The sequence below is a fragment of the Ammospiza caudacuta genome, chromosome 9 (genome assembly GCF_027887145.1).
Source record: "Ammospiza caudacuta isolate bAmmCau1 chromosome 9, bAmmCau1.pri, whole genome shotgun sequence".
Classification (NCBI taxonomy): domain Eukaryota; kingdom Metazoa; phylum Chordata; class Aves; order Passeriformes; family Passerellidae; genus Ammospiza; species Ammospiza caudacuta.
In genome coordinates this window covers 26,304,014-26,331,215 of record NC_080601.1, presented here as the reverse complement: position 1 = coordinate 26,331,215, position 27,202 = coordinate 26,304,014, and the positions used below count along the sequence as shown (strand labels likewise).

Sequence of the window (27,202 nt, the reverse complement as noted above, 5' to 3'; positions counted from 1 at the left end):
GAGCCTGCCTCACTTCTCCTTGACTTCTTCCACTGCTGAGCACTCGGGAGACATCAGCCAGCCCTGCCAATGTCGCCATTCTGCTCCCCACCACCCCCCACACATACCTAATTCTTCCCACACAACCAAGCCTCTCCACAGCCCCCGTCCCACCCTGGCATGGGCAGCTTGTCTTACCTTCATGAAGTTGATGTCCTCAGTTTTGTCAAACATGACCTGGACAGAGCTGAGGAGCTTCTTGGCCTCCTGCATGCGCTCATTGAGGTGCAGAACCTGGGCCGCGTTCTCGTTGCAGAACTTGGCCTGGGCCTTGTCCAGGATCTCCATGGTCTTCCGCAAGTCCTCATCCAAGATCTGGTGCATCTTCTCGTACTGCAGGCGCACCTCATCCTTCAGCTGGTTCACCTTCTCCTGGGGAGAAGAGCAGGGTCAGTGCTCTGTGCTCTTTGACCTCTTCCTGATTGTTCCAGGACACCTGGGTCCTTTCTCAGTACAGAATGCAGCCTGAAAGCTGCACCCCAGCTCTGCTCTTCAGCAACACCCGGACAGCTCAAACCCTGCTGTCAATTCCCTCATGGGAGGACTTCTATGTGCCAGAGACCCAACAGGGGCACTCTGAAGGTTTGATTGGTTCAGCAGATTCCTGGACTTACTTCCTGGGATCTGTGTGGGGATCAGCTCCAGAGACCCAATCCCAAGGAACAACCTGCTACGCCACCAATGGAAGTGTGCTCTCCTGAAAAATCCCACCCATCCCTATCTGCATGCCCTTTCCCACCTTCATCCTCATCCTCAGCCCCATCCCAGGCTGGAGACACTTCATGTTCCAGAGCCTTTGCCTTCATGCTCTGGGAGACCGAGGGGCTTTAAGGACCACAGGCACTCCCTTCCTGAGAAAGGCTGTGCTGAGCTGAGGCAGGACGTGCCATCTGATATTTAAGAGCAACCTTGTTCCTCGTCTCCCAACTCAACCCAGGGCCCATGAGGCCGCAGAGCAGCTCCAAACACTTATTTTATTCTTCCAAAATGATGACTGATGACACTGAAATGGAGGCTGGAAGTCTGTCCAGCTACTCCTCCCCTGCATGTCTGCCTTCCTCCCTGCCCACCTGGCCCCTGTGTCCCACGAGCTTGTCCCCCTTGTGCCACAGGGGGACAGTCCCTGGGACTGGCCGTGGCAGGGTGAGGCACTGGTTACCTCAACCAGCCGCTTGTCTGATTCCAGCTTGTAGAGCTGCTCCTCGATGTCCTGCTCCCGCTCCTCCAGGCGGTCCTGCTGCTTCATCAGCATCTTCTGCAGAGAGGAGAGAAAGCAGCATCGTCAGAGCCCAGTGGCTGCATGTGCCAGTGAACATCAGTGCTGCCCACACTGGCTCTGCCCACACGGTTCAGGAGGGATGGTGCTTTTACCCAGCAGGATGCCACTGCCAGGCTGAAAGCCCCCAGGTAGCTTGTGGAGCTGGAAATTTGGTTATTTCAATGGCAGGAATGGCAGAGGGGCTGCCTGTGCCAGGCTGTGTTATCGGCTGCGCTAGGTCCCCTGGATGGGGCAGCACCTCAGGTAATTTCTGCAGCCTGGTCAGTGGGGTTGGGTCAGGGCCAAGCCCTGGGGACTGTGGGGGCACGCAGAGAGGCTCATCCCCCAATAAGGCAGTACCATTTGAGGCCCATCACCCATCGCCAGCAGGCTCCTGTGAGACATCACCACCTCCCTCGCGCTCCGTACGCCACGCCAAATCCTTTCTCCCTTCCCCGCCTCCTTGACAAGCCCCAGAGCCAGCGTCAGCGTAATCTGGAGGGACAGAGTGAGGAGGAAAGGAGCCTCCCTCCGCCACACTGCCAGCCCCCAGCCCCACTCCTTGGGGCTGGGCCTGGGCCATCCACCAAATAACTGGGAAAAAACCTTATCCCCAGCTATCAGCACGAGCGCCTCGCTCCTGCATGATTCCCAGCCTGGAGAAACCCACTGCCCATGAGAGAAAGGCTCCATCCCTGTGAGCAGGAGCATGGCTTCCCAAAACACCCCTCAAAATCAACTCCAAATATTTGCCCTTCGTGTTTACTGGGTGGAAAAGCCAGGACACCAGCGGGGCGAGGAGAAGGGCTTCACCCGGCACGGAGATGGGGCGTTTGAGACTCAACGACGGGGGCGAGATGGAAAGAAACCGGCAGCAAGAATGAATTTCGAGGGGATTATTGCTATTATAAACCGCCACTCGGGAATTTATAATCAAGTAATTAATTCCTGGACGAGGCGGGAGGGGGAGGGTGGCAGAGGCGCTGCCGGGATTGATTGCATTGCAGGGAAAGGCTGTCACCTCCGACTCAATTCAGGAGCAGGAATGCGAAGCCTCCTCCCTCCTGTTGTTTTTCTTAAGGTCTCAGGCACCTCCAGCCTTACTGTCACTGGGCTCCTACCACTAATAATAATGAGGAGCTAAAAAAACCCAGCTTCCCACTCACAGCACACTGCACATGCATGCCCAGGATGCACATGTGTGCACCCACCCAGGCCCATGCAGACAGACACACAGACAGCACATCCACTGAAACAGGGCTGAGAGGCAGTCACAGCAACGCAGACCCCCAGCCCACGGGGGGACATTTGCTGCGCATGCCTACAGAAACACAGGGGCCTGCAGCATCCACGGGCATCACTGGAAGCATCCACACTGAGAAAGATTTGAGGCATATATTAAGAATCTCATTTTTTCATTGTAAAATGATTGTTTTTTGTGCTGCAGCAGCAGGAGGCTGCAGTCCACTCCCAGGTTTAACACGGTGGGAACTGAGTTCTGGAGAGTGAGCGCAACACCACTTGCTTGAACCCTGGAGAACCAAGGCAGGAACTAGGTCCTGTGCCAACAGCCAGGCCTGAGTGTGGAGCTGCTGGGGGTTTCTCTAGGGTCTCAGACAGGGTTTTGGGTCAAGCACCAGGCAGAACTGTGGAGCAGGTGGACGACTGTTGTATTGCACTAAACAGAAAACAGCCCTGTGTAGGTGGGTTAAGAAGTGGCAGGCAACAAGCCTGCTCCTGGACTCCAAGGAAAGAGATTCCTTCCAACATCCCTGCTTGCAGGAGGCCAGCTGAATGTGGGAGTTGGGCAGGTCGTGCAGTGCAGGCTGAGCTGCTCACGCCCCATGCTGGGCAGCCAAAGGACACAGCGAGCTTTGCACCGAGCCCTTCCCTACACCTCCCTCCCTGCCACAGACTCGCCATCTCCACCACAGACAGCCAGACCCAGCCCACACCAGCCCACCAGGAGGACAGCCAAGTCTAGCCAGGCCCCCAGGAGCAGCCCCATCCTCAGCCTGACTTCCCTGTCTGCCAGCTGGGACAGGAGTGGGTAAAAAACATAGGACAGGATCCCTTGCTGGGCACAGAGGCCAAATCCCCATCCCACTCTGTCATACCTATCAGGTATCTGACATATCAAGGGCAGACACTGCCCTTCTCCCTGATGCTGCTGGGATGCTGTAGCAAGGGAAAGCAAGGTTTCCCATCACTGGTAGATGCCAGGCAGGCAGAGGCCACCCTGGCAGCCCCACTGGTCTGAGAGACCCCAGAGGGAGGCACCAAACAGCCCGGACACGCACGTACCATCGCCCTGCAGCTGCCGTGGCAGAGCTGCCAACCTTTGTGTTTTGTAACAAACCTCAGACTGCTCCACTCCAGGAATCATGCAATTATGGTAAATCACAAATATACATATAAACATATGTAAAAATAACTTTATATATATACATATATATATATATATAAAAGTTAATTTAATATCACCTCACAGCTGGAAAAAGTGACCAAAATCCAACCTAAAGCCATAGAAATCAGACAAAATAGAGGACATGCAGCGCTTTCTTTAAACCTCATACTTGAGCCACTCTTTTTTTAGGGTGATTTAAAAACTGTACGTGCCTGGATTGCAGCGGAATGGGAGGGCTTTTCACCCATGGCAACAAAACCTTAACAAGACACTAGGGTATGAACTACCCCTTCTGGATCCGAGGGGCAAAATCTCAATGTCTATGCAGCACAGGCTGAATTCCTTAGGTATTTTGAAAAGGAAAATATATCCCTTCCCCTTCCATCCCCTCCCAAATCTGGCATTTCTGAAGTCATGAACTCCTCCTTCTCCAGGATCAGAATTTCTCGGGGTAATTTCTCATATTTCATGCATGACCTTGATGCTGGGAGAGCCGAGGCTCCCTCTGTCCAGGCACCCTTCCCAGGCTGTGCGCAACTCTGATCCCAGTTTGTCTTTTCCGAGACACGTCGCCAGTTTGCGAAACGCATACTAAAAATGCTTTTTATTCCAGCACCAGCTGAGAGTGAATTCATCTCATTAATTAATAAATTAATCGGTGGCTGGGGTAAGTGGCTGGTCCACCACGACCCTGTAGGCCCCCGTGAGACTGGGCTAGTTCATGGACACCAGCTTATTCTGCAGCAGATGAACACAATCTCCCTCCTCCTCACAGAGTAAAATGAAGTGTGGGTACGAAAGGGAGCTCCCTTTTGCTCCCATACAGGGAGCTTGCAAACACACCATGGGCATCAACTCTGCAAGGGAGCTGGACCACCAAAGGTGGAGGACAAAGGAGGGGACACTACCATTCACTTCCCTTCAGGAGAGAGGGTGCACTCCTCCCCTGCAGGCAGAGGAGAGTGATTCTTGAGCACTAATTGTGGCAAGTCAGATGGGTTTGGGGTACCAAGGTCATGCACTGGGACTGAAACACAGCTTGGAGGGACATCTCTGCAGGAAGCAAAGCAAACATTGCAAGGTCTCATTGCAGGGAGGATGCACACAGCTGGTCCCCATGGGACTGTGCTGGGGGAAGGCTTCCTGACCATCGCTATCCACAGCACTTGCTGGGAGGAAATCACCACCAGGGAAACCACACCCTGCCTGCACCTTACTGCACCCCCTGCTCAGAGGGAGTGCAGTAAGGTGCAGACCATGCACTGACCCCAGCTCCCAGTGGCTGCCCCAGCATGGGACACATCCACCCTGCCAGGCAGGGCACAGGGATATGTCTGCTGGGGGACAGGGCCATCCCAACAAAGAACTTCTGCAACATTAAATGCCTGCAGCCACAAGACAGGAAGATAGCAATAAAGAGTTTAGCAGCTCTGATGATACTGGGCACCTGTGCTGCTCATCCGAGAGACACTGCATGGCTGCACCACCACAAGCCTCAGATGTGTTACAAACATGGGTCCAGCTCAACCAGCTGGGGAAACCTCCACTGTAAATGGGGGCACTGGGGTGTAGGAAGGAGCTCACACCCACCCAAGATGTCCCAGGCAGGGAGCAGTCTGTGGGCACAATATTTCCCCTGATTTGTCTTAGGCTGGTCTCAACACTGTCCTCTCCCAAAGGGCAGAGCTAAGCCTGTGCTCACTGCTGAGCCCACAGTGGATTATGGCCCTGCCCTGCCTGAGGCTCAGCACTCCCCTCATCTCCTCTTTGCAGCCCCCAGATGCCCATTGCCCTGGGGCCAGCAGCAGGGCAGCAAAATCCCACGACATGCCCCAAGGTTTTGTGTTCCCTGAGGCTGGTCAGGGCCTTTGTGTGCCTCCCAGGGAGAGCTGGCAGGGGACAGCCTCTGGAACCCCTTCCCTGGGGGCTGGAATGCTCACCGGCCCCTGCCCAGTTCCCAGCAGGATCAGGAAGGAGCCTGGCAGCTTCACCAGAGGCAGAGCAGTGCCCCATGACCTGCTGAGCTGCTGTGGCTTTAAACAAGAGCTGGAGCAGTGAAAAGCCTTACTGTGTTCACAGGGCAAATGGAGCCCATGCAGCTCCTCTTGATGTCTAATAGGCACTGTGCATCCTTCAGGGCCGTTCACCTTGCAAGAGCAACCGAGTGCCCACACCCTGACCTGTGGGATGCTTGCAGGATGCTAATTCCCAATAAACTCTGCTGAACCTGTCTGTGGGTTTAGAGGGTACTACAGCAGGGCAGGTGGACAAACCACAGGAGTGCACAGCTCTAATTCCCATAGGAAACTGGGGGAGCAGAGAGCCAGCCTGCCCCACAGATCACCTTTAACCACAGCTGGACAGCTGGCCTAGGACAGGCACACTCACTTCTCTGCCTCTCTCCTTCCTCCTCCTCCTCTGCGCCCAGGCCTTCCCCTCGCCGCCAAATCTCAGCCACTGAGTGAATAAGGACATTGTTTGCAGTCACCGGAAAGCGAGAACGGAGGGAGCAGCTTGGAGCGTGAGGGGCAGGAAGGGTGAGGAGGAGGAGGAGGAGGAAGGTGGAACCGGAGCGAGGAAGCTGCAAAGGGCAGATGCCTGCAGCGGGAATGGCTCCAGACACCTGCAGCTCAGCCCAGGGACCGGGATCAAGAGCCCCCATTGAGACACATGTCCCAGCACGTTGCTGGAGACGGGCCTGAAGTCACAGTGACTGAATTTTAATGCACCAAAAGCCCTGGGCCAAGGAGGCGAGTGCAACCTTTCGCCTCCCCAGGCCTCCCACACACAGGCTTCCCTCTCGCCAGCCCCGCTCCACTGTCAGCTGGACCATTTTCTGAGAAAAACCCACGTGATGAGCTATTTTCATCTCTCCTGAAAGTGTCACCCCACCTGCTAACACATCAGAACCCTGACACTGTGTACATCTGGGGCACAGCACCCCACTGCCCCCAAAAACAGGATCTCACATCATAAGATAATGCATCATGCACTGCCACAGCCCAAAGCCCTGGAGCATCCCTCCCACCCTGCTGGTGGTCTCCTGCTGACCAGATCTAGGCAAAGCCAGCTCTTTCAAACTCCCCACAGCCCTCACAACACTCGCAGGAGGCAGATCCACTTAAAGAGGCAGGAAGGAAATGCTTTCTGGCTGGGGTTTCATCTTGCACACATTTACAGTAAGCACCAGGCAGGAGGGAAGGTCTCCAGCCAGAGCATGAGGTTTTACCTCCCCTCGCCAGCCTGGAGCAAACAGTGCTCCAGGCTTTGGCTTTTCTCACAGTGCTCCCTGTGCAGAGATCAGGCTGGTTTATCCTCAACAGGGGAAGGAAGAGTGGAGGGGAACAGCCTGAGATATTAATAGCTGCCCTTTCTAGGAAGGGCTGGAAGTAGCAGCCATGCAGTGAAGAGGCACCAAAGAGACCCCCTTTCCAGCACTGAGGGACACCTGAGCACCAGGAGAGCTGGTGCTTTGTAGAAAAGGGCTGAGGGCCAAATAATCAGCTCCATCTTGGGGGAAGAGGATGTACAGATGCTTCTTGCAAGAGCAGCTCTCTACCCTGTTGTCATGCTGGAGTGGGCAAGGATGCCTCCTGCTTGTCCACATCACCCTGTAAGATGCTGCCTGGCCTCTGAGCCTTCCCTGGAGAAGAAACCATCAGGTTTAGACCCATGTTCCATCTCCACTGGCTACCCCACAGGCACAGCCCCATGTCCCACCTCCTGTGCCCACCCCAGCACAGGGCATCCCTGCAGCACAAGTGGCACACAGCAGCTGGTTGCTCCCGTGGACCCATGACTCATGACTGCTGAGCAGAACCAGGTCAGGCCTGGCTCCTGGGGCATCCCAGGACAGTGGGCATGGCAGACCATATTTCTCTCCATGTCCCTGTACCAGAGCAGATCCTGAGCCACCAAAAGGCTGTGCCAAAGGCTGGGACAGCTCTTTCCCTTGTTTACACCTAGCAGAAAGGAAGAACTTGTTAATAAAGAGAAAATACAAGGCATTGTGTTGCATGAGGCCAGCAGCAGGATTTCTGGAGGTCAGGAAATGGGGACCTATTGTCAGAAAGCAACCCTTCAGGAGGATCTTGAGAATGCTAATTCACCTTCCTGGGCCTCTGTGCATCGCCCTGCTCACTGCAGCCTTGGGAGTTACTTCATGCTGTGCCTCTCACACAAATGGGAGAATGAGGCTGGGGCACTACCTAAAGGGTCTGGACCCTAGCTTCAAGCCATGGCCCAGCTGCCACTGCTGTCAGTGTCCTTGGAGTAGGAACGAAGATTTGCTCCGAGAGGAAAAGGAGGATAAGGGAGATTAAGGGGCAGAGAGATGAGGCCAGTGGCTGGAGACACATCACCTCTCCACCAGCAGCCCTGCAAGTCCTGGAGGAAGGAGCCTTCCTCATAACTGGGTATGAGGTGATTCCAGTATGGATGTTGTACCCTTCAAAACAGAGGCTCCCTCCATGCAAAGCATAATAGAGGCAGTGAAAGCAAGGTAAACTGCCTATGCCAGATTTGGGGCTCCAGACTCACTCATAAGATGGAGAAAAGGGGCTGGAAATGCACCAGGAAGACAAATACCAGGACAAGAAGCCAGTTTGCATGCCGAGCATGCAGCCAGGTGAGCCACAACTGATGCTGCTGGCTCCACAGGACAAAGATGAGCCCTGGTGATAGAATCATAGAATCATAAACTCATTAAGATTGGAAAACACCTCCAAGATCTTTGAGTTCAACCTTTGACTGAACACCACTTTGTCAACTAAACCATTAGCACTAATGGTCAGGTTCAGTAATTTCTTGAACACTTTCAGGGATGGTGACTCCACAACCTCCCTGGGCAGCCCATTCTAATGCTTAACCTCCCTTTCAGTGAAGAAATTCTTCCTGATGCCCAATATGAACCCTCCCTAGCATGGCTTGAGGCTTGTCCTTGTCTTGTCACTTGTTGTCTGGGAGAAGAGGCCCATCCCTACCTTGCTACACCCTCCTTTCAGGCAGTTGTAGAGTGATAAGGTCTCCCCTGAGCCTCCTTTCCTCCAGGTAGCCCCAAAAACACCCCCAGCTCCCTCAGCCACTCCTCACAGCACTTGTGCTCCAGACCCTTCACCAACTCTGTTGCCCTTCTCTGGACTCACTCCAGCACCTCAGTAGTTTTCTTGCAGTAAGGCGTCCAAAACTGACCATGGGATTTGAGGTGCTGTGCTGAGTACAGGGGAGTGATCACAGTCCTGGTCCTGCTGGCCACATACTGCTACACAAGCCAGGATGCCACTGGCCTCCTTGGCCACCTGGGCAACTCCTGGCTCATGGTCCTCAGCTCTGTTTCTGCTGGGCAGCATCCAGCCACTCTGCCCCCCAGCCTGTAGCACTGTGTGGGGTTGTTGCGATCCAAGTGCAGCATCCAGCACTTCACTTTGTTGAACCTCATACAACTGGCCTTGGCCCCTCGATTCAGCCTGTCCAGATCTCTCTCTAGAGCCTTCCTAGTATTAAACAAGACTGGTCTCAAAACTGAGCCTTGGAGAGCCTCACTAGTGACCTGGCCAGTAGAGCCACTTCCTGCCCTGTCCCTGCCAGGAGAGACAGCATCCCATCAGGGAAGATGCTCCCACACTGTGTCCCAATGCCACAGGGACAGCAGATGCATTTGGGTGGTGCAGGAGCAAGATGGTGGTGCAGCCACCTCTGAGGGCTGGGGCTGCAGGCACGACCAGGCCCTCAGGGCGCTGAGGAGCTCAAGAAATTTAATTTCTCTCTGCTGGGCAGGGAGGGAGAAGAGATCCCCATCCAGGCCTGGGTGTGAACACAGCCCACCCCAGGCAGCTTTCAGTGGGAGGACAGCACAGGCCACATTGGCCTGGGAGTGAGGAGAGCCAGGGAGAGTCACAGGGCTCAGCTCAGTGTTTATGAAGGACAGGGTCTGCATCATCTTTGCCACCAGGGATGCAGGGGAGGAGCTCTTTTCACCACCTCTTTCAGTTTCAGGGGGAAAATGTACATGTTTAGGGCTGCTTATAAATGAGTGCCAAAATTCACCTTGCTGCTGAGCCATCTCCAGCACAGGGCTCTGGCTGCAGGCCCTGGCACAATCTGCCCTGCCCAGCACCAAATGCCCTTTGAGTAACCAACTCAGGAGCACCAGCACTGGAAACTGCAGGGAAAGCTCAGGGTTTGTGACCTCCCGAAAAGTTCCAGACGCCCAGACCCAAGTGCCTTGAGCAACTGTTTCCAGCCACTTGGGAGCTCAGACTGACACCAACACCTGGAGCACAACTGTTCCCCGTGATCAGCACTGCCTTGTGCTTCATCCCTGCCATGCCGGAAAATAAAATCTGGGGCCTGCAAGTGTATTGAGTGGGATTCACCAGATTTCACAGTTTTTCAGAGCCTAAAAAATCGTGTAATAAGTCCTGCCCTTTCTGTCTTCAGCACACTCTGTGCTTGTGGTTTCTCAAATGCTTCAATCAATTTATATGGACATTAGGGGGGGCCTACAATCCTTTTCTCCCTCATGTCTTTTTTCATACATCTGCCCCTTCCCAACCACAGATACAGATAAAAATTTAATCCAGAAAAAAAAGAGCAGTCTGTCTTTGGTGGGATCATCTCCCCCAGCTGGCTCTCAGAAGTGCTCTGCCAGCTCCAATGGTGGCAGTCTGGGCAGCAAAGGGAGATAACGCAGTGCTAAAATACAGCTGAATCAGAAAGTCCTCACACCAGTCCTATTGCTCTGACATATCATTTCTCAGTTGCTCCTCCAATAACCCCCACAAAAAATTCAACAGGCTTTGGCAGCACCCCCAATCCTGCCTCAGTCTGTTGCTGTCCCAGTCTTGTCTAGCTCTGTTGAATTCCAAGATCTTCCCAATGTCGACAAAATCTCAGGGTCTCAGCCAGTTGTTCCCAAACTGTGGCTGGGGGAATGGCTTGCCTTACAAAGGAGCCATCCTGCAAAGACCCATCCTATTGCTTGGCAGCAAACCTACCCCATCTGCAAGCCCTGCAAAATTGAGAAACCCTCACTCCCCCTTCCAAATAAACATCTTGGATTCAAGATCCAGCTGGCCTGTGTGATCTCAGAGCCTTCTCCCTGCAGGGGTGAAACACAGCCAGCCTCTTCCACCCTTGCTCCCACTGCAGGCTGAGCAGCCTCTCCCCTGCCCAAAGACCTCCACTCTGCACCCATCAGGCTGAGTCCTGCCATGGGAAGCCCTGAGCTCTAAACAACAGCCTCTTTGGCTTCCCACCCCTGTGATTTCTAGTTTCTGCTCTGGAGGGAGCCTGGCATGAGGATCTGGAAGCATAAACAGGTTTTATGGGGAGCTCAGATACCTCTGAGGGGCAGAGCAGCAGCAGTATCCACGTGTAGCCATGTCCTGGCCATGAGACCACTGGCAATGACCTGCAGCCACGTGCCCCATCAGAGTCTCATTTGGTGAGCCAAAGACAAGGGGTCCAGCTGCCCAAGGCACCTCTCCAGACTCAGGCAGCACTAGAAAGAAAACCCTCCTTTGATTTAAAGGCCATGATTTTATTTTTTTTTCCTCCCAACTGATCTAGTTAAACTTCCAACCGCTCAAGGCTATTTTAATTTGTACTGGTAAGTTAAATCAACACAAACAAGGACAGAACAGGTTTATATGCACGTCTATTACTGGCCTGCACCAACTGAAGTGCAGCTACATTTCTCCAGGCAGCTTTTTTTTTCTCTAATAAAGATAAGGGGGACGTTTTTGTGCACCTCCAACTGACAAATGGAGCCTGAAAGTGAATTGGGAGTCAAAGCCTTGAGGAAAGTCAAGGTGACTTATGCACCAATAGGCTGGATTCAAAGAGCTTTGCAAAAATGCAGATCAACTAACAAGATTTATAAAACTTGTTAGGGGCTTAGAGGTCGCTTAATTCTCAAAGGTGCCAAGGAAAGTGCCTGACTTGCAGAAGGATGGATGGGGCTTACAGAGGTGGCTATCTCAACCTTTCGGTTGCTTCAAGAAAAGCGGACTCAATTTCTCTTGGAAATGAGGTTTTGACATGCCAAAATGTTTACTGCAAGCCAAATGATAGGCTCCTCCATCATTTACTTTAAAGAAAAAGAAACCAAGTCTTGTTGCTGCAGACAACTGTTAGAAACATCTACTGAAAGCCACAGCAGAATCTGCTGCTTCAGCTCACCAGCGCCAGACACCACCCAGAGGAGTATGAGACCAGATTCAGCACACAAGCTGGAAAAAACAGAAGCGGGGAAAAGACTTCGCACTTGCACAGCTCCCCTGTGCCTGGCATTTTGCAGGCTGGAAGCAGCCTGTCAGCACCTGTGGGCAGCCAAGGAAAGGTACAGCGAGTCCATCCACCCCAATGACCATGACCACAGTCTGCTGAACGCCAAGGACCCTCCATTGCCTCTCTGCAGGGCTTTTTCTCTCACCAATTTTTTTTTTTTTTTTTTGTGAGGTGGTTGTTGAGAATCTGAAAGCCCGGATTATAATCTTTATGAATCCCATAGTTAGATCGCGCTGAACAGCAGCCCAGCAATACCAGATGTTCAAACAAAGCTGCCAACCGACAGCTGTCTGCAGCTTGCAGCGTGTTTTTACTTTAAAATGCAAAATGATACCAATCTATATTAAAAGAGAGACGTTCAGAGCCTTGCGATAGCAGCTGAAGCCGCAGATATTGCTCTTTCATGCAGGGTGTGGCAGCAGAAGGAAATATCTCAAAAACTACTGCTTAAGCCACCCTCCCAGCCCCCCCCAAATCCTGGCCCCTTTCCTAATGGGAAAGAGACTCACGTTACTGCCTGAGTGCCGTGAATGTACCAGTGCGTGTCCAAACAAGCCAGCAAAAAGAAAAATGCAGCATGAACAAACAGCGTCTAACGAAGGATGCCAGAACGAATCTGGGTGCTGCCCACACCTGGCCCTCAGCAGCATGGGGAGGACAAAGTGACACATGGGGGGATGGAGGGAACCAGTCCTGGGGTGGAGGGTGCAGCCCATCCTGCACCAGTGATCAAAGTGGGACAAGAAATGTCCCTTCTGGCAGCACAGCATTGCCAGTGGAAGGGTGGGATGGAGGGGCATCTTCCACTGCCCCAGCCCCGTCTGCCCGACGTCTCACCTCAGGTTATCCCACATCCCTCTAAAATACATAGGGATGCTCTGGTCCCACTGGAGAAACTCTGCCTGAGTCTCCTTGATGTGAAGCAGGCTTTCAACTTGCATTGCTTTGTACCTTTACTTCTTATGCTGGCTGGGACCAGCACAAACCCTACACCCTGCAACCTTTTCTGCACACCAGCAGCTGGAGAAGGCAAGAACTGCAGCTCAGCCTTGCCCCTCATTATTTCTCCCTCTGGAAATGCAAGCCACCCACAACAACCACATTTTGGGGATGGCAAGTCCTGAATACAGTAGGCATGGCACAATACTCCTGGCTTGCAGGAATTGTGCAAAAAGCACTCTGACTTACTCGAACGTGACGTCCCAAATCCCCCACCAGCCGCGATCACAGGAAATCTTTGGGACCTGTCCCAGGGCTGCCTCATTGTGCTCCGAGCAGCAACAGCATGAATGAATCATGCTCCTCAACGTGACACCCAGCTCCCAGCAACTTATTCAGGACCAAAATATTTACGTTGCAAATGAGTAAGAATAGGACCAGATCCCCTCCCCAGCCTGGCGACATAAAAAGGCCAACCTGGTCTTGCAGTGAGCAAGTGGGTGGCAGAAGGATAGGAAAACAGGAGGCAGAGACCAGTCCCATGTCTTGCAGCCTGAATGTGCCCAGCAATGCTGAATCAGAGCGCTTCCCAGTTACAGCAAAACCCCAAAGTGGCAAGCACCAAGACTACAAATCCTGTGGTACCACGCTCCCTCCGGGTGACAAGCGAAGGAGCATGCTGGGACCTGTAGTTTCCAGACAGCCAGCAGCAAAATGCCATCCCCCAGTAAACACATCTCAAATTAAAGTGATGCAAGGCCCCCAAACTCCTGGCAAGGTGCCAGCAGTGGCTTCCTGTTGGCAGGCACTTGGCCAATTCCCATGTGTTGCAGTAGCCCCCTTTCAAGAAGAAGCCAAGAGCCCACACCCCACAAATCCCCTCATCGCTGACCTGCAACCTGCTCTTTCTGAAGCAATGTGTCTGCATGGATTGCAGGATGCTCCCAGAGCTCTGGTGCAGCTCTGGCCCACAGGAGCTGTCAGCCCTGCTCCTGCCTTGCTGTTGAGCCCCTCCACATTTGCTCCATGGCACTGCAATGCCAACCCCAAAGCAGGACCCTGCATCCAGTGCTGGTCACACATCAGCTACATAAAGCCCACCAATGCATCCCTCGAGGGGTCACATAAAGATGCCACTGAAGCAATGAGAGTCTTAGGCAGCAAAAAGCAACACACTGGTGTGGTGTTTTCAGGCAGAACAGCACAAGCAGGCAAAGCTCCACCGAATCACCATACCAGTAAGGCTGGGGACAGTCACCTCCCCCCCTACAGGATCCCAGATGGGCACACAGCTACCCTGGGAGTGCTGTCACCCTGTGCTCCAGCAAGAGCAGACCACACATCACATCCTGGGGAACGTGGCACCCCTCTCCTTGCCCACTCACCCTCCCCGCTGCGGAGGAAATTGTGCGCCCGGCTGATGTCAGGAGGCATCACTTCACACAAAGGCCAGGCTTCCTGGCGGGGAAGGGGGGGGAGAGTGGGGAGGAAGGGGAAGAGGAGCCTGGGGCAAAGGCAAACAGCATCTACAGCTCCTTGTGTGCGCAAAAGGGGCAGCAGCAGGGGACAACATGGCCCCTTCTACTTCAATTGCCCTTGCACTCAGGAAACAGAGGCAACATCATATTTCCTAGTGCCCTTCACAGGAGCCACAGCAGGGCCCTGCCTGCACCCTGTGCACCCTTTAAGAATACACTGAAAAGAAGGGACTCAAGTTTATTTTAATTTGCTCCTGCAAATAAATCACTCCCATTTTCTACATGCCCGGCTGTGGCTGTTGCTAACCAGGGGACACAGCTCCCTGCTTAGCACCCAACCAGGAGAAAAAACAATTCTATGACAAGATCTAACATCCGCACCCTCAAAATCAGCACAAGTGTGCACCCCACCTGTCTCCTGCTTATGGGTGGCTAAATACTCATGGTACCCATTAATTGATAAATACAGAGAAAAACAACACATTAAGGACCAAAGGCAAGAGTAATCAGCAGCCCTCATTTCCCAAACTCCTCTCCCCATTATGCTCCTGAAAGCCAAGCATCTTTCAAAATATGGCCTATCATGGTACCCACATCATCAATATGACCTCCTGCTTCAGCATCTCCTCCTCTACCTCCTGCAGTCCCAGCTCACTCCCAGGCACTGAAAGAGGCCGGTGGCCAGCACCAGACTACGTTGCTTTTGTCTCCAACTCAGCCACTCTCTCAAGGACAGGAGCACTCTGGACCAGCTGCACAGGGACCAGTGAAGAGGGCTCGGCTGTAGGGGATCTGCAGGATATGGTCGATGTTGATTGAAAAGGGAAATCACTGATATTGCAGAGGGCAGCCAGGGAAGGTGGATTTTGGATGTGGGCACCGCGAGGGAATAACTGTAAAGGAGCAAACCCTGCTGCTCTCCTTCAATGTGCTGACTTGTGCTCCTAGGAGAAGGCCTGTCATTGGTTTTTAATCTCACCCGATTACGGACCAGCCTTTGACATTATTGATCTCAGGCCCCTGAAGTATCATTTATCTTCTGGGTTTGACTCGGCCATCAGAGCTCGACAGCTCAGATCCCAGTCAGCTCCATCCTCCCAGGGAGCCAAGGGAACTGCTCTGCACAACTCCAGTCCTGCTGATTCACGTGAGCCATATTTGACACTCAGTTTCTATCCTCACATAAGGTGTCTTTCACTCTCTGCCTACCTGGCATGTCATCTTCTGACTCAAAAATCCAGCTCCTCAGGTCTCTGGCAGACCAGCACTGCTTCCTCAAGCTTGGCAGCCCAAGGTGCCTCTAGTGTGCCCTGCTTCTCCCTTTCAGTTTCATTATCCTCTTTCAAGGAGGAAGCGGTGGAGGCACAAATGTTATGGGATGTGCTGAGAACTGCACAGGGACTGGGGGAGCAGCGCCAGCAGTCAGGGTACAACCAGAGAAGCCATTTCTAGCTGTGACCCACTGCCATTTTCTAGAGCAGAAAGGACCAACAATGGTAGCTCCTCATTCCCTGGTGAGATTGTACCCACAGAAAAACCAGGTGGATATTGTGGCTTTGTGGTGGCTTCCCCTTACCTGCCAGCCGGCACAGCTGCCACAGGGCCAGCTCATGACTTTTGCTTGACCTTCAAAATGTCAATGTCTGCTCCCTCCACCAGACCCAGAAGAGATGGGCTGACGGGTTCCCTGTCCCCTGGATACCTCTATCCCCCACCAAACTGACAGACGCTCCCAGCCTCCAGTGTTTGGGAAGCACAAGATTTTCCTCAAATGCCTTTGTCAACAGTTACTGGATGCAGCATGTACATGAAGGCTGTCTTTTCAGATGCCTCCTGTCTCTCTCTCCTGCGAAGCCAGGCCTTGGTTTTGGGAAGGAGGAATATTTCCTGAGAAGGCTCCAGTGGGCAGTTTTAATGCAGAGAGAGAGGAAGGTTTAGTTTTTGTTCTTCACCTTGTTATCATTTATCATATTGCTGAAAAGCACTTTGGCAAATGGAGATTAATACCATGTGCATTCCTAGATTGTAGCAGGAACCAGCCCTGGGGAGGACCAGGGGAGGAGTACCTGGATGGGATGGGGGCAGCTAGCAGGGTCCATGCAAGGTACCATCACCAGCAAAGAAAGCTCCAGTCTCCAGGATTGCTTCCCCACGCTGCCATGGACTTCCTGACTCCTAGCAGGTCTCCCCACCTCTGCTTACCTCTAAACTAGGGTAATACCCTGACTTCCCATCCAGACTTTAGATTGTTGCAGAGATTAAAATGATCTTTATTTCCCCTGTTCTAAGTAGAAAGCTACAAATTCCTTAGCTGGAAGACAGGCCTTGGCTTTACCTGCTGGGCTTACATGCTCAGGAATTGTCTTTGGAAAGGGATGGTCTTCACACCAGGCACTATTTCCAGTTCCCTGCCCAGATGCCCTGTTGTGCAGGATGCCAGCAGGCAGAGGCAGGGAAATAGCCCCCAGATGTGCTCTCATTCCCTTGATGGGGGCAGGCTCTGTCCCCACCCCCTACAATCAAACTACCTCTGACTAAAACAGAGCTCGCAGGCCTCAGCCACCCAGTAACAACAGTGCAGCTGTGGCAGGAGAGCTGCAGTAATTCCCCCCTGGATCTGGCCACCCCCATCACTAAGGGCTAGCACAATACCAGAGGGAAGGGGGAGCGCAGCACCCGCCCCCGCACTGTCCCCAAAGGGTCTGCGAGGGGGACAGAGACCTCGCAGCACATTTATTCCGCTCCATCCATTTGAGAGGCACGCTTCAAGGGGCTTTTTGCCGTCAGAGGCGAGTACACCAGGACAGGAAAAGAACAAAGGGAGGCACCGGCACCCCCAGCCCTTTGTCTGAGCGCAGAGGAGTTCACCTGCAGGGAAAACCTGCTCCCACCGCAGAGGCGGCAGCTCCACATGGATTCAGAGGGGGAGAGGGATGCGGCCCCCCCTTGCAGCGAGAGGATAATGAGCAGAAGGACGCAATCACATTACCCTCTCTCTCCCCTTGCACAAGCCCATTACAGTGCACGCCAACCCCCCCGAGTTACCAACAACCCAACAACCGCAACCAGCAATAAAAACCATTGCCACAGAAATATCAACCCACCCTCCAGCGTGATCGATCTGTGTCTGCGTGTGGCCCAGCACCAAACCCTGGAGCTCGGCTCCACCGACCAGGATTGACTGGGAGGGAAGGGGGTGGGAGACTAGTTTCCAGGGGATGGGGTTTTAAAGCCACACAATAACTGGCTCAAATGAAGGTTTAGATTAAGCTGTCGTATGGCAAGGGAAAACACTGCCTCCATTAGGACATGCGGGATTTTCTTTCCCTTTCTCCAAAGCTACAGCTCTAGGATGAAGCTTCCAGGTTGCCCAGGCAGGGAGAGGAGAATTGGGTGATGCCGAGCAAATGGGGGATCCTGAACAGGGAGAGATGGGTAGAGGGAAGAAAAGGCAGATCAGCCCCAGATCATATAGTCGGCTGCTCTGACAATGTTTACTCATATTTCAGAGAGACACAGCCATCCGGAACATCACTCCCTGCCAACTGCCTCATCTGGAGCCATCCACAGCTCGGCTCTTCCCAGCCCACTCCAGAGACAGCCCCCCCATCAAAGCATCCACACAGCAAGAAACTGAAAAAGGAAAGGTAGGGGGAAGAGAAGAAACAGAGAAATTAAATTAATTCATGTTTTGGGTTTAACAGTTCTGGTACATCATCTCAGCAAACAGATGACTTGGAGTGCAATAGCACCGCTGCAGAGTGCAGGGCACTGCGCTGAGCTGGGAACTTCTGCTCATGTTACCATCACAAGAGAATCACAAGACAGAAGAGGGACAACCATGATGCCCTGGTGAGAACAGGCTGAAGCTGTCCTTATCAGAAAGGATCCAGGACTGAGAACCTCTTCCCTGAGTTCATCTGGGAGACATATGTAAAAACTTTTGCGTGCATCCAGAGTCTCATGCCTGTGAATAACCACCCCTCCCTCCATATTAGGGACCAGACATCTCCTCCTCCCATTCCCAAGTGTGCTGGATATGGCTCTCCCAGGAAAAGGAGGGGTAGCTGCCTCTGTCCTTCCGTGGAGGAAAGGGAAGGGCAGGACATCCCTGGTCCTGCAAATTTCACATCTCCCCACCAGTCCCCCAGCATCTTCCTCACCCTCTCTTCCAGCAAACAGAGGTTCATTGCAGAAAACTGGCTATCACTGCAAGCAAGCTCAGCAGCTCCGAGTCCTCTGTGCCATCCCCCTTACTTCAACCCAACCAGCATCTCCTCAGCCTACAGGCTGCTGATAAATGCAAGAAGTTGACAAAGTCACCAGAACCTAGCCCAGATCCATAGCATATTATTTTTTTAAAAGCAAAAAAGCCAGGCCAGACCAGATTCTGCCCTAAAGCTTTTGTGGCAAAGCAAAATCCTGCTCCAAGTGTTTATTTATAAATCTGTACATACATGTACATTTGAATTCTGACAGAATTAATTCTGGCATCCAGCTAATTCAAAGCATTCCTCCCCCATCACACTACTGTTGCAGGCCAGCCCTGCACAGAAGCTGATTATAAAATGCTGCACTAGCCAGGCATTTCTGCAAAGGCTTGTGCTATTGAGCATTCAGTCTTTCCTTGCTTGGCTATTTCATTGTTTCGGTGTCGATCCCTCCTCTCTTGCCCTGTGTTTCCTGGTTACTTTTGTCCCTGCTCTGGAAGCACTGCTGCTCTCAGCCCCATTTCAGTGTCAGATTGAAAAAAAACCCCAAAACAATTACATGAAATTAAAGAGAAGAAAAGAAGAAATTATCACCATGTACCAAGATTTCCAGCAAACAGACAGGTAATGAGCAAAAAATAGGCCAATAGCTGCAAGCAAGCGCAGACAGATCTGGGGACAGAAAGCCTGCTGCCCGCCTCCCAAGTACAGCTAAGAAATCCCTGTGTGGTCACACGCTGTCCTCTGGAGCAGAGAGGAGAGAGGTCAGGGCAGCCAGCACTGTAAGAGCCTCTTTATTCTTGGGCAGTTGCACGAATCTGATCACTTGTGCCCTTTGTGAGACATGGAAATCTGCCTTCTCCTCCCACCCCCTTCGCCAGCCCCTCTTCTGCTCCTCCCGCTCAGATGGGGACAGAGGCAACTCCTTGGCTCCAGAGGCAAAGACCAAAGCAGCAGAGAGGCTGTGGATGGCCCTCTGGCAGGACCAGGCCTGGATCAGCACACAGGAGACCTTGAGAACAGCGCTTTGCTGGAGCAAGGGGAGGGGAGAAGAAGGGAAAGACAGTCCTGGGGCTTGCACATTCCTTGAAGGGCTCACCCAGACTCCCTCATGTGAGGCACGAGGCCGAGGGGTGGAGACAAGTCCAGGGTGTCCCACTGCAGTTCATGCCTCTCCTACTTCTCCCTCTCCATCGTGCTCATGGGCTTAAGGAGAACGGCACGCTGATCGCCTCCATGCCAGCAGACACATGATGCTCACATAAATATCACACGATAGATTTAGATTAAACAAGTGTCTGCGCTAAGTTCATTACACCCTCATCACCAGACAAAGCTGGGCTTAGACTTCCTAGCTCAGAGACCAGACCACAACACCTCTGTCTGAGGGGCTCATTCAAAGTCACGGCTGAGGGAGGGCTTCAGGGTGGAAAGCTCTAGGTAGGCCAGGGCAGTCTGGTGAGCAGGGCTGTAAGCCTGGGCTACATATTGTTGCTACTCCTTGCAAAGCAGCTCAAGGTCCTCAGGTGAACCTTTCCTTATCTCTCCTCTTTCCACCTCACTCTCCAAGCTCCCATCCACACTGCATTGTTCCCTATGGGAAGAGAGCATTCTCCACAGCAGCCCCTGTCCTACCCCTTTACCAAGGCTGTCCCCTCCACACAAGTCTCCTTCCTGCCACCCAAGCCACCAGGCTGCCTCCCAGCATTCTCCATCTCTGCTGTCACTTGGATTGACTCTACACAAAAGACTTGCAGCTGCAGGTCTGGAGCAACAAACCACTGGCAACCTGACGGGCTAAGGGCACAGAAAATGTTCAAGCTTAGCAGGAAAGCAGCAGGGAAAAGCCCTTAATCCAAACCCTGCGGAGGCAGGAGACTGCTCCAGTTCAGCCAGAGATCTGGGACTGCCAGATACCCACTGCTGCTTGGCCAGCAAACCCAGAGGGGTTTGCAGTAGAGTGGCTCAGCGCCCCCAGACCACTCTAGGGCAGCTCAGGCTGCTACAGCTTGAACTGAAATCTGCTGCCCCTGACAACACGGAGCAGCAAAGCCTGACAGATCCATGTGGTGAGTGGCACGGAGCTCAGGAGCCAGGCTAGGTGGGTGCTGGGATTTCTGCCACTGCCCAAGGCCCAAGAAGTCAGTGCTCATCATGGCAGCGTGACCAACTGACAGCATCCCAGGGCACAATGATCAGCCACATTTAGGAGCATGTTCCTGGGCAGGAATTAGGGCATAAGCAAAGCCAGGGAAGGAAAGACCTGGGTTAGGCTGACCTAACCTTTGGGCTAGACTGGCAGTTCAGCTCTAGGGTGCTGGTGGAAGTTCAGATGGCAGCCACAGGGAGAAGGTGCCCATCTCCTGCTTCATAGGACCTGCTGCAAAAGTTGTCTGGGGACTGGGAATGCTCAAAGAGTGCCACAGCAAATGCCTGCCAGGCACCAGCCACACCACCTACAGCCACGAGAGCTAAATTAGCACTCAAGCACTCGGGCACTTGTACTCACAATGCCTGCAGTGAGCTGCGTGCCGTGCTCCTCATAAACAAGTCATCTGGAAAATAAGTAAGCCTGTAAAAATCCAGTCCATCACAAGTTACCAAACCTGTTTCAGAGTAAAACAACCTAGAGCAGCTCATGCCAGAAGCCTAGTAGTGAAGCTGATACCAAGCTTCCCCACCAGTAGGACTCCCTTGGTCCCAGCAAAACATCCTGGCACTGATAGCAGCATGGGGATGCCATGTAGGACTTTGTGGCGGCCAAAGCTGGCAAAGTATCAGAGTTTTTGGTACAGACTTGAGATCCATCTCTTCCTGTGCTCCTACCAAGCACTCAGCTCTCCTCCTTCTCATAATTTAGAAAGCATGAGTTGGCCTTATGTGGGGTGCTGCCAAAGAAGAAAGCCCAAACCCACTGAACTGCAGATGGAGCCAGCAGCCCGGTCCCTGTCCCCCTGGATTTGCTGAACATGCACAGCTCCATGGACAGTGCTGGATGCTGCTCCTACACACCTCTGGGAGGATCCCCAATGTTTTCCTCCAGGTCTCAGCACCACAATGCATTTTCTCCCACTTAATGTTCAAAGCCACCAGATATCTTCAGAATATGAAGGGATTTCTAGGAAGCTAGGACAGGGAGAAATTTGATCTCCTTCCCCAAAAACAAAACAGAAGCAGAGGCTCTCTACCCAAGACATTTCCACTGGTGGCACCTCTAGCTGAGGACGGGCAGCTGGGAAACCTCTGAGCAAGCTCAGATGTACCTGGCCTCAACCAACCATGTCCCCCACAAAGACAGGGCAACCACAGTAATACCCCACAAGTGAGTCTCTTTCTCTGACTGCTGACTTCTTACCCACACTCCAATCCCAGCAATGTATTTTCCCCCTTTTTGGATGGAGAAAAAATAAAAAGCAACACATCAACCTCGCACTGGAGCAACTTTCTTTTCCAGCCTTAGAAGCAGGTTCCCCCATGCAGGCAGGAGGCACATGGCTAGGGCAGCAAAGGCAAAGATGGAAGAAAAACTGTTTCATTTTGAGACCTTGAAACAATCAAAATGAGAAGAAGTGAAAAAAAAAAAGAAAAAAAAAGAAAAGAGGGTGCCTTGTTGGCTTTTCTTTCCCCCCCTCTCCTCTTTAAGCACTACAAAAACAGGAAACAAAGGAGAAAACATCTCACGGGGGGAAGGGGAGGTAAGCGCTTTATACGCCCACGAAAGAAAGATTAACCACATATTTTATTTACTGTTTGTATTACAGTTGCACTGTGGAGTTCAACTAATTCCGAGCCAGGGCTCTGCGGGTTTGTGTAGCACCTAATGCTGAGCGGGGTCCTTCCCCCAAACCCACCAGGCACATGTTCTGCTTCAGGCAAACCCTGCACGGACACCCCCTTTCCTCTGGCAGACACCCTGCTCCAGCCTCCTTCACCCAGCCAGAGCACTCCTGCCCCACCTGCCAGCTCAGCTGACAAAGTGCTGGTGCTGTCCCCAAGGAGTTTTGAGCCCCTTTTCCCCTTCAAACCAGTCTGTAACCAGGGGTAAGGTGCCCTTTGAGGCAGGTTGGCAACACAGCCAGAGGAATAAATGCTTAAAAAGCAGAGTTTATGGGGAGCATGTTTGCAGGCTCCAGTCCCTCCTCCGGACCACGGGGGACATCCCCTCCACAGCAAGTTGGCGTTGCAACCCCCACACTTGCGAGTCCCTCGCACCAAGGTCAGGGCTCTGATCCTCCCAACTTTGACTCATTTCTCAATTAACGGCTTTCTGAACACAAGCCACACATGGAACAAACCTCTCACAATGGGGCCTCCCCCGGACCTCCCAAGCCCAGCGTTACTCATCTGCCCCCCAGTCCCAGTCCATCTTTTCTCGGGATGCTCCGAGTGTGGCTCACCACCGCTGCAGGGTGAGCAAGCAGCCAGGAATCCCGGGCCCGGCTCCCGCAGGCGGGAAGCAGTCACCAGCTGAGCTCATGCACCCTAATTCGGGAGCCGACGAGGCGAGGCCACCTTCCTTGCTGGCTGGCAACCGGCAGCTTTCAACTGGAGACCCAGCCACAGCCATGGAGCAAGGGCTGGCAACCTGCTGGGTGCTTTTCCCAGGGGCTCATCCCTACTCCAGGCACTTCATGGAAGAAGTGATTCAACTATAGGGAGGATCCTTTGGGCACACCGTCCCCCAGCTTGGTGCTGTCCTTCACTGACCCAGACTCCGTGCACCCAACCGAGCCACGCGTCCAGCGGGAAGAGACAAGCTTATCATCACAGAGAAAGGAAATTAAGATAACGTGGCGATGGAGGTACCGAGGGATTTGGCCAAGGTCACAAAACAATTCCATGGCTCTACGATACAACTGTCTAACACTTTTGGTGTCTGGCCACATATCCTAAAATTTCAAGCCGGGGCCAAAATCCAGCCTAGGCAGTGGCAGGTTTCTGCCAGATCATTAGCAGCGTGTATCCGCAAGAAGCGGCGAACATCCAGCCATAACAACAGCAGCAACAACAAAAAAAACATGCAGCAAGAGCAGGAATAAATGAGATCAAAGTGTCCTGGAAAAGGACCTGGAAAAATAGTTTCGGTCCCTGGCTAAGGCTCCTGGGAGATGCACATGAGAACCCCATCCCAGCCCTGCACAGCCCTCCCGAGGTGGCTCCCCACCCTGGCAGAGGGAAACCAAAATGACTCCCTATAAATAGAAGCAGAAAAGCACTTCTCCAAAAGACTGACTGGGTCTTTCCCCTTCCAGCGTGTGTGGCGGAGCTGCTGGCACCTCCACGGAGGTCCCTGGTTTTCCCCGAGAAAACCTGGAGAGGAAAATAACCTTCCTGTGAGCTCAGGCTGGCTCCTCTCTACACAGAGCTGCATCCCCCCACCCCACTCCCAGGCCTGGCCATCCAATTGGAAAGTAATTATACTGCAATTTTTATTTATGACTTCTTCGTTTTTTTTTATTGCTAAATGGTGACTCATTTTGGCAACATTAAAATACACAGGAAATCATCCCCATTTTACAGTAATCACCATTCAATTCATTGTTAAATATTTATTCGGCAGACAAGCGCCGAGCCTCTTTCGAAGGGTCGGAGGGGGAGCGAAGGGGCAACCCTGAAAAGGGGGAAGGTGGTAGAAAGGTCAGGGCAGGGCTGGCCGCAGGGCTGGTAAATGCCCGCCAGAACTGGAGGGTGGGGAGCCAGGGGTGAAAGCTCCTGCCAGATGGCCTGGCCAAGAGCAAAATACAGACCCGCTTTCCCTCGAATCCAGCACAACAGCCCAAGCTGCTCTAGGGAGAGAGGCAGCCCTGTGCCCCCCAATAAAAAAATCACATTATTTGGCCAAATCCCAAGACTGAATCCCCACCAGTGAGACGTCATGGGTCTCTGACACGTCATGGGTCTCTGACACGAAGCTCTTCCATTGCCAGGGGGAAGAGGATGGCGGCCACCGGCCCCAGTGGGAGGCAGTGGGAAGAGCAGGCAGTTTGACATTCACAGGCCTTACAATGGACAGGGTTTGCTCCTGCAGCCGCTTTGTCCTCCCAGGAAGCCCAATTTTGGGGTGACTCGACCTCAGCTGCAGGCAGCCCTTCTGCCTTCCCCCAAACAGCTGCATAGCCCAGCACAAACCTGGCAGACGACCCCTCCAAACACCCCTGGCCCAAGACTGCAACCCTGCCCTGCAGAGTGCACACCCAAGGGGCTGTAGGACCCACAGCTCAACAGCTACAAAGGCCCTACAGCACAGACACCTTCCCCGAGGAGCCCCCCTGGCACCCACGGGCTCCGTCACTGCTTGGCTGGGAGGCCACCCAACATGTCTGCCACAGGGGGACCCTGGGCGGAAGGAGGAGCAGTGCCAGGATGGATTTTGTGTAGGTCCTACACAAACACAGGGGAACAGACATGGCAGGGAAGAGGGTGACTGGGCAGTCCCCAGGCTGGGCAAACCCGAGCGCCCAGGATGGTTGGACTCACCCGGATCTCATTGCGGCGGATCTCCACGTCGCAGACCGAGTGTCCCTGGTGGGCCCCGCTGTAGTAGCAGCAGAACTGGCAGACGGCCACCTGCTCGGCCTCGCAGTGGTACAGGCGGTAGGCGTTGTGCTGGGGGCAGCTCCAGGCCCTCACGTCCTCCGCCTCCACCAGGAGATGCCCCCGGGCCGTGGAGGGCTGCTGCAGGTGGGTCTGGACGTGGGACTGGCAGCACGGAGCCTCGCACCTCAAACAGATCTTCTGGGCCGGCAGCGGCGGGCCCCGGCGGCAGAAGACGCAGTGCAGGACTGAGGGGGGCTTCTCCAGGTTGAGGGAGTTGAACTTCTCCACGATGTTGGTGAGCTTCAGGTTCTTCTCCAGGTTGGGCTTCTGGTTGTAGGCCTGGTTGCACTCCGGGCACCGCACCAAGCCCGACTCCTTGGCCCACGCCTCCCCGATGCAGCCCCGGCAGAAGTTGTGCTTGCAGGGCAGCTGGACCGGCTCCACAAAGACATGCAGGCAAATGGGGCAGATGAGCTCCTCTTCGAAGCAGTTCTTCCAATTCTCGGCCATCTCTGCCGGCAGCTCTGTCGACGCTTCCCCCCAGCCGCTTCGGTCGCTCAGTGCGGTCTAGGGGCGGACGCCGGGGTCTGTCCTCCCTGAAAGGGAAGGCTGAGGGTGAATGGACAGGCTCCCCCCTCCCCGCAGCACACGCCATAAATAATAAACCGCAGCAGATTTTAAAATCGGGGATAAAATAAGCTACAGAGCAGCACTCTAGGAATATCCGGCAAGAAAACGCAACGTCCCCATCACTTCATTAAAAAAACAACACAAATGGTCAAAAAAACCCCAACACGATCCTGTTGGACTTACAGCCCGAAGTCCTAACCACCCCTAAAAGCCATTTGCTTCTTTTTACCCCAGAAGGTGAACTGAAACTTACCAAAGGTTGAAAAAAATCCATACAAAATCCAGCAGCAGAGTCCAAGTTCCATATAAAGCTCCTAAATTTAGCGCTCCGGATCAGATTTTTCTTTTCTTAGGTTTGCAACTGACATTCAATATTTTAAAGGGACTTTTGTCCCCCACCAAACCTGGCCAACAGCTGAGGGCAGCGACTCGCTCGGGCTTTTTTTTCCCCTTCCCTGTATTTCTCCTCCCTCTCCCCCTGATGGGAGTTGGGAATCAGAGTCTTTTAAAGGAAACAGATCAAAGGGTTAAGATCCAAAACGGGAAAAGGAGGAAAATTAAAAAAATAATAATAATAGCGACGATGACGATGGCGGAAAAACGAATTCTCTCTGCGGCCCCCGAGATTTGCTTCTAAATCGGAGGAGCAGCAGGGGAAAAAAGGAAGAGGGGAAAAAAGACAAGACAGGAGAAAAAAAAAAAAAAAAAAGAAAAAAAAAAAGAAAAAAAAAAGCTCTCTCGCCTGCTTCGAGATTGCGAGGTCTTGAATGGGAGAGCTCGGTCATTCAGAGCAAACGCCAGCCCAGCACAGACCGCCCAGCTCCTCCAACGCTCCCGGAGAGGGATGGGAGAGGGGACGGGCTTTGCCACGGGGGGTTCTGAGCCCCGCGGACCCCAAATCAACCTGCTCTCACTTCCCACCAGGGCTGGGGGGAAAAAGGCGCCCGGAGGGTCCGTCCTAGCCCGCTCTCATGGCCGGCCCGGGGGTCGCAAGCCCCAGACGGCAACAATGCTTCGGGGCGCACGGACGGCGCCCGAGCCGGCGGCGGAGCGCTGCCTTCCCCGGCGCGGCCCCGCCGGGAAGGGGCGAGGCGGCGGCGGGCAGCCGGGAGGAGCCGGCCGGAGCGAGCGGTTCCGGGAGAGCCGAGTCAGCTCTCAGCCATCTTGAGCTGCCCAGCTGAGAACGGAGACCGGGAGCGCGTTAAAAATAAAATTAAAAAAAGAAATAAATTTTTAAAAAAAGAAAAAAAAAAGAAGAAAAAAGGGTATTTAAAAAAAGAAATTATAAATAAAGTCACCAGAACAACCCTGCTCCCGGGAGCCACCTCCTCCGCCTGCCCAGCGAGGCTCTGCGGAGGGGCTGCGGGGCCAGGCGAGCCCGAGCCGAGCCGAGCCGTCCCGTCCCGGCGGGGCC

The 27,202-nt window shown here is 53.3% G+C and overlaps 1 protein-coding gene across 1 annotated transcript in view; it reads right to left on the bottom strand.

Moving 5' to 3' along the window:
* Window positions 1-26,315, bottom strand: part of TRIM8 (tripartite motif containing 8) — a 29,430-nt gene extending 3,115 nt beyond the window's left edge. The window contains exons 1-4 of the mRNA XM_058810610.1: window positions 26,042-26,315; window positions 25,099-25,754; window positions 1,199-1,294; window positions 178-411 (exon numbers count right to left, since the gene is read on the bottom strand). Coding sequence (XP_058666593.1) covers window positions 178-411; window positions 1,199-1,294; window positions 25,099-25,668 — 900 coding nt within the window. The 5' untranslated portion in view covers window positions 25,669-25,754; window positions 26,042-26,315. The remainder of the gene's footprint in view (window positions 1-177; window positions 412-1,198; window positions 1,295-25,098; window positions 25,755-26,041) is intronic.
* Window positions 26,316-27,202: the final 887 nt, after the last annotated feature.